This window comes from Pyrus communis, chromosome 3 (genome assembly GCF_963583255.1).
Source record: "Pyrus communis chromosome 3, drPyrComm1.1, whole genome shotgun sequence".
In the NCBI taxonomy this organism is placed as follows: domain Eukaryota; kingdom Viridiplantae; phylum Streptophyta; class Magnoliopsida; order Rosales; family Rosaceae; genus Pyrus; species Pyrus communis.
The window spans coordinates 147,195-150,273 of NC_084805.1; the positions used below are offsets into that span (position 1 = coordinate 147,195).

The window sequence follows — 3,079 nt, forward strand, 5'->3', positions numbered from 1 at the left end:
AAGTTTCAGTTTTTGTTCGTAATTCTGAAAAAGTTAATGTTGTTTATTCTGAATTTTAGAATAGTTAAAGTTGGAGACTTTTCTATTTAAATGCTTTTCTCCTTTGAAAAAAAAAAACAAACAAACAAACAAACGGCAACAAAGATTCTCAAGTGGCATCATAGCTTGAGATAAAAAAACTGAAGGAAAAAGAAGAAACTGATAGTGCAGCATGGTGATCATCAGATCAGATGAGAGCCATTTGCTGGACGTTGATTGGATAAGAATCAGAGGGTGGGCCGTTATAAGCCCGCCAAGCAAGGATGGCATTTGCAGCTTCTGTTGGATGGAATGCATCCCAAAACATGTATTGATTTCTATTAGAGCATGGAACTGCATAAGGCAGGCATGTTATCTGCCCTCTGTTCCTCCCAATTCCACAGCATCCCCTATCAATCACACTGAACCCTGCCAGTGCCAACCCCACGGTTTGATTTAGTATCACTAAAAACTCAAAAAACTAAATGGGTATCAAACGTAACGTAATGTAACGAACGAATATGTATATAGTCAACAACTGTTACCGTAGGGGGCAGGATTATTGAGCATGTCACCAAAAGCACCATAGGTGTTGGCGTAGACAAAGATGGCATCAGGATGGTTGGTGTTGAGTTGGTTGACGAGTGATCTGAGGCCTTCATTGTAGGTACCAAGGATTTGATTCACATAGTCCAAGCATCTTTCGGGCTGGGCCGCTGAGGCTCTTTGGTTTGGGATGCAGCCCAGTGGCCCAATTCCTGCTAGCAAAAACTTTCTTAATCCTACACTGTGCAAAGCCTGCATTTAATTTCACAAAAAATCATATATATCATTGACTTCAAGTCTCATAGACGATAGTAGTTGAAATAGTGAACTGGTTGGCATAATGTATGTAGTACCAGAATTTGTCGAGTATAGCGATTAAGGAGAAGGTTGGCGAAGGCAGGAGGAGTGTAGAGGTAGCTGGAAGTATAGAGGGAAGGCAAGAGGTAGTTGTTGATGTAGTCATTGCTCCCAAACGCCAAAACTGCTATGGACTTTGCCAGGTATTGTGTCAGGTTGGTTCCACTCATCATCGATCTGAACTGATTCAAGGTGCTCTCAAAGTTCAATACTTGCTGACTCAGGCTATACCGTTCTCCCTGTGTCACAATTTTCATTTTCACGAGGACAATGCATTTAATAAATTATTGAACATTAACATGTAAATAAAATAGACTGATCTTATTATATATAACGTTAAATAATGTTCATACAGTACGTAAATAGTACGTACATAGTGTTGGCCTGTCTCATCAAGTATGCCAGCAGCTGCTGAAGCATAATTTACTCCCCCAAGCATTCTGGTACCTTTTGTATTAGGATCAGCGTAGGCTGGAACATATGGGAGACCCAGCAAATTCCCTGCAAATTCCACAATGTATGTATAGCCAACACCATATTATATATATAGCCATGATATCATTGACATGAGAATATAACGGATAACATTCGATTTTGACTTGTGTTATCAAACAAATCCCTAGCTGAATATGTTGTATTCATACTGGCGTTAACCTAAACAGGAATCACTTATATTCAAATAAGAATCAAGGTGAGACATATATATGGGTTTTAGGGATATGCATAGAACTAATTAAAGAATGAAAAATTAGCCAGGTAGGTTAATTAAAATTGGTACGAACCAAGGAGATCAACAAAAGTTCTTCCATTAGTGAATCTGCCAGTAGGGCCTGCCCTGAAATCGCAGCCATAAGGATAATAATTGGATTTGGCAAGGGAGTTGAGGAAGTTGTTGTTGCCAACATCAATCAATGAGTCCCCAAACACAAACATTGCTGGAACCTGCGCTGACTCCACACTACTACTAGTAGTCATCGTCGAGGTTGCCCCAGCATTTGAGCAGCAGCACTGCACAAGCAGAACCAGCAGCAAAACCGTAATAATATTTCTCATCGCAACTCACAACAAGTTTGTAAAAATATATTCCTATTTCCTATTACTAATTAACATATATGGAAAATTGGAAAGGAATAGGATGGAGGTGATAGCTTGATCATATGATCCATGCATACTGACGATACAGCTAAATATGGATATGCATATATATATATATATGGAATGAAAGTAATTGGAAAGCCAAAAAACCATGCTTTTCTTCAAACATTGGGACTTGGGAATGTCTTTTTGACGTCCGTTTTTCCGTTTTTATCTTCTATGCGTTTGCTTCTTTGCGTGTTATGAATATGAATGAAATGAGCTCATATAACATGTAGTTCCTCATCCCTTTCACGTAAGTTACGTGGACCCACCCCTTGCATTGTAATCAAATCATATCATTCGGAGACTGGAATTGGTTTTCGCTAGAAGAATTTTGCAACCATCAAATACATAATAGGTAGGTATATTTCTAATCCAAAACGCAGTCATTTTTGGGTTTAATCTGCGTTTTCTTGTTATGGTGTTCAACTATTTAGTTTCTTCTAGATTTTGTGTATGTGTTAAATTGTTGACTCAAAGTTTTCTTCACCATTTTTTTTTATATTCACATTATGTAATATATGATAATTGCAAATTTGCCATGCACTACTGATTTATATACTCCTCTTTTGTTACTTTGAATGAAATTGAACCTTTTACTCAAGGTCAGATTCCTTAAGGGACATACTGAGTTTCAGGTGACACACCTCGATCCAAAATGTTTATCTAGACATCCAATTCGTGATTTGATGGCCAATACCTAAAAGGTGACAAAGCCATAAAGATGGTGATAAGAAAAGTGTGAATAAATAAAAAATAAAAAATAATTAAAAAATGGTGCGCATGTGAACAGGGCTAAACCTTTATTACATAGCATATGTGTCAGAGTATAGATAAGAGTGCAGTATAAAGTAAGGAATGTTCTCATCCTAGAAGAATGGACGCTTTAAACAATAAAAGGAAGAATTTCCCACTTTAACAGAAGGGAAGGTCAGCATTTGCCAGTACTCCTCATCGCCACAAAAGCACTGCCACTAAGTCCTGGAGGGACGAAAAAACAAAGGAGAGTAAACTGAAAAAG

The 3,079-nt window shown here is 37.8% G+C and overlaps 1 protein-coding gene across 1 annotated transcript; it reads right to left on the bottom strand.

Annotated features, from left to right (window-relative positions):
• Positions 1–226: 226 nt before the first annotated feature.
• Positions 227–1,974, bottom strand: LOC137727544 (GDSL esterase/lipase At1g71250). The gene is made up of 5 exons (XM_068466392.1): positions 1,704–1,974; positions 1,295–1,422; positions 918–1,160; positions 564–816; positions 227–447 (listed from the first exon to the last, which is right to left on the bottom strand). Exons 1-5 carry the CDS (start codon positions 1,972–1,974, stop codon positions 227–229), a joined length of 1,116 nt encoding a protein of 371 aa, XP_068322493.1.
• Positions 1,975–3,079: the final 1,105 nt, after the last annotated feature.

What these genes read in the sequence shown, in the direction of transcription:
- LOC137727544 (XM_068466392.1), bottom strand. Translation starts at nt 1,974, where the DNA reads ATGAGAAATATTATTACGGTTTTGCTGCTGGTTCTGCTTGTGCAGTGC. An exon ending in AACTTTTGTTGATCTCCTTG is followed by an intron (nt 1,423 to 1,703) that starts GTTCGTACCAAT and finishes TGGAATTTGCAG; the next exon opens with GGAATTTGCTGGGTCTCCCA. An exon ending in CAATAATCCTGCCCCCTACG is followed by an intron (nt 448 to 563) that starts GTAACAGTTGTT and finishes TGGCACTGGCAG; the next exon opens with GGTTCAGTGTGATTGATAGG.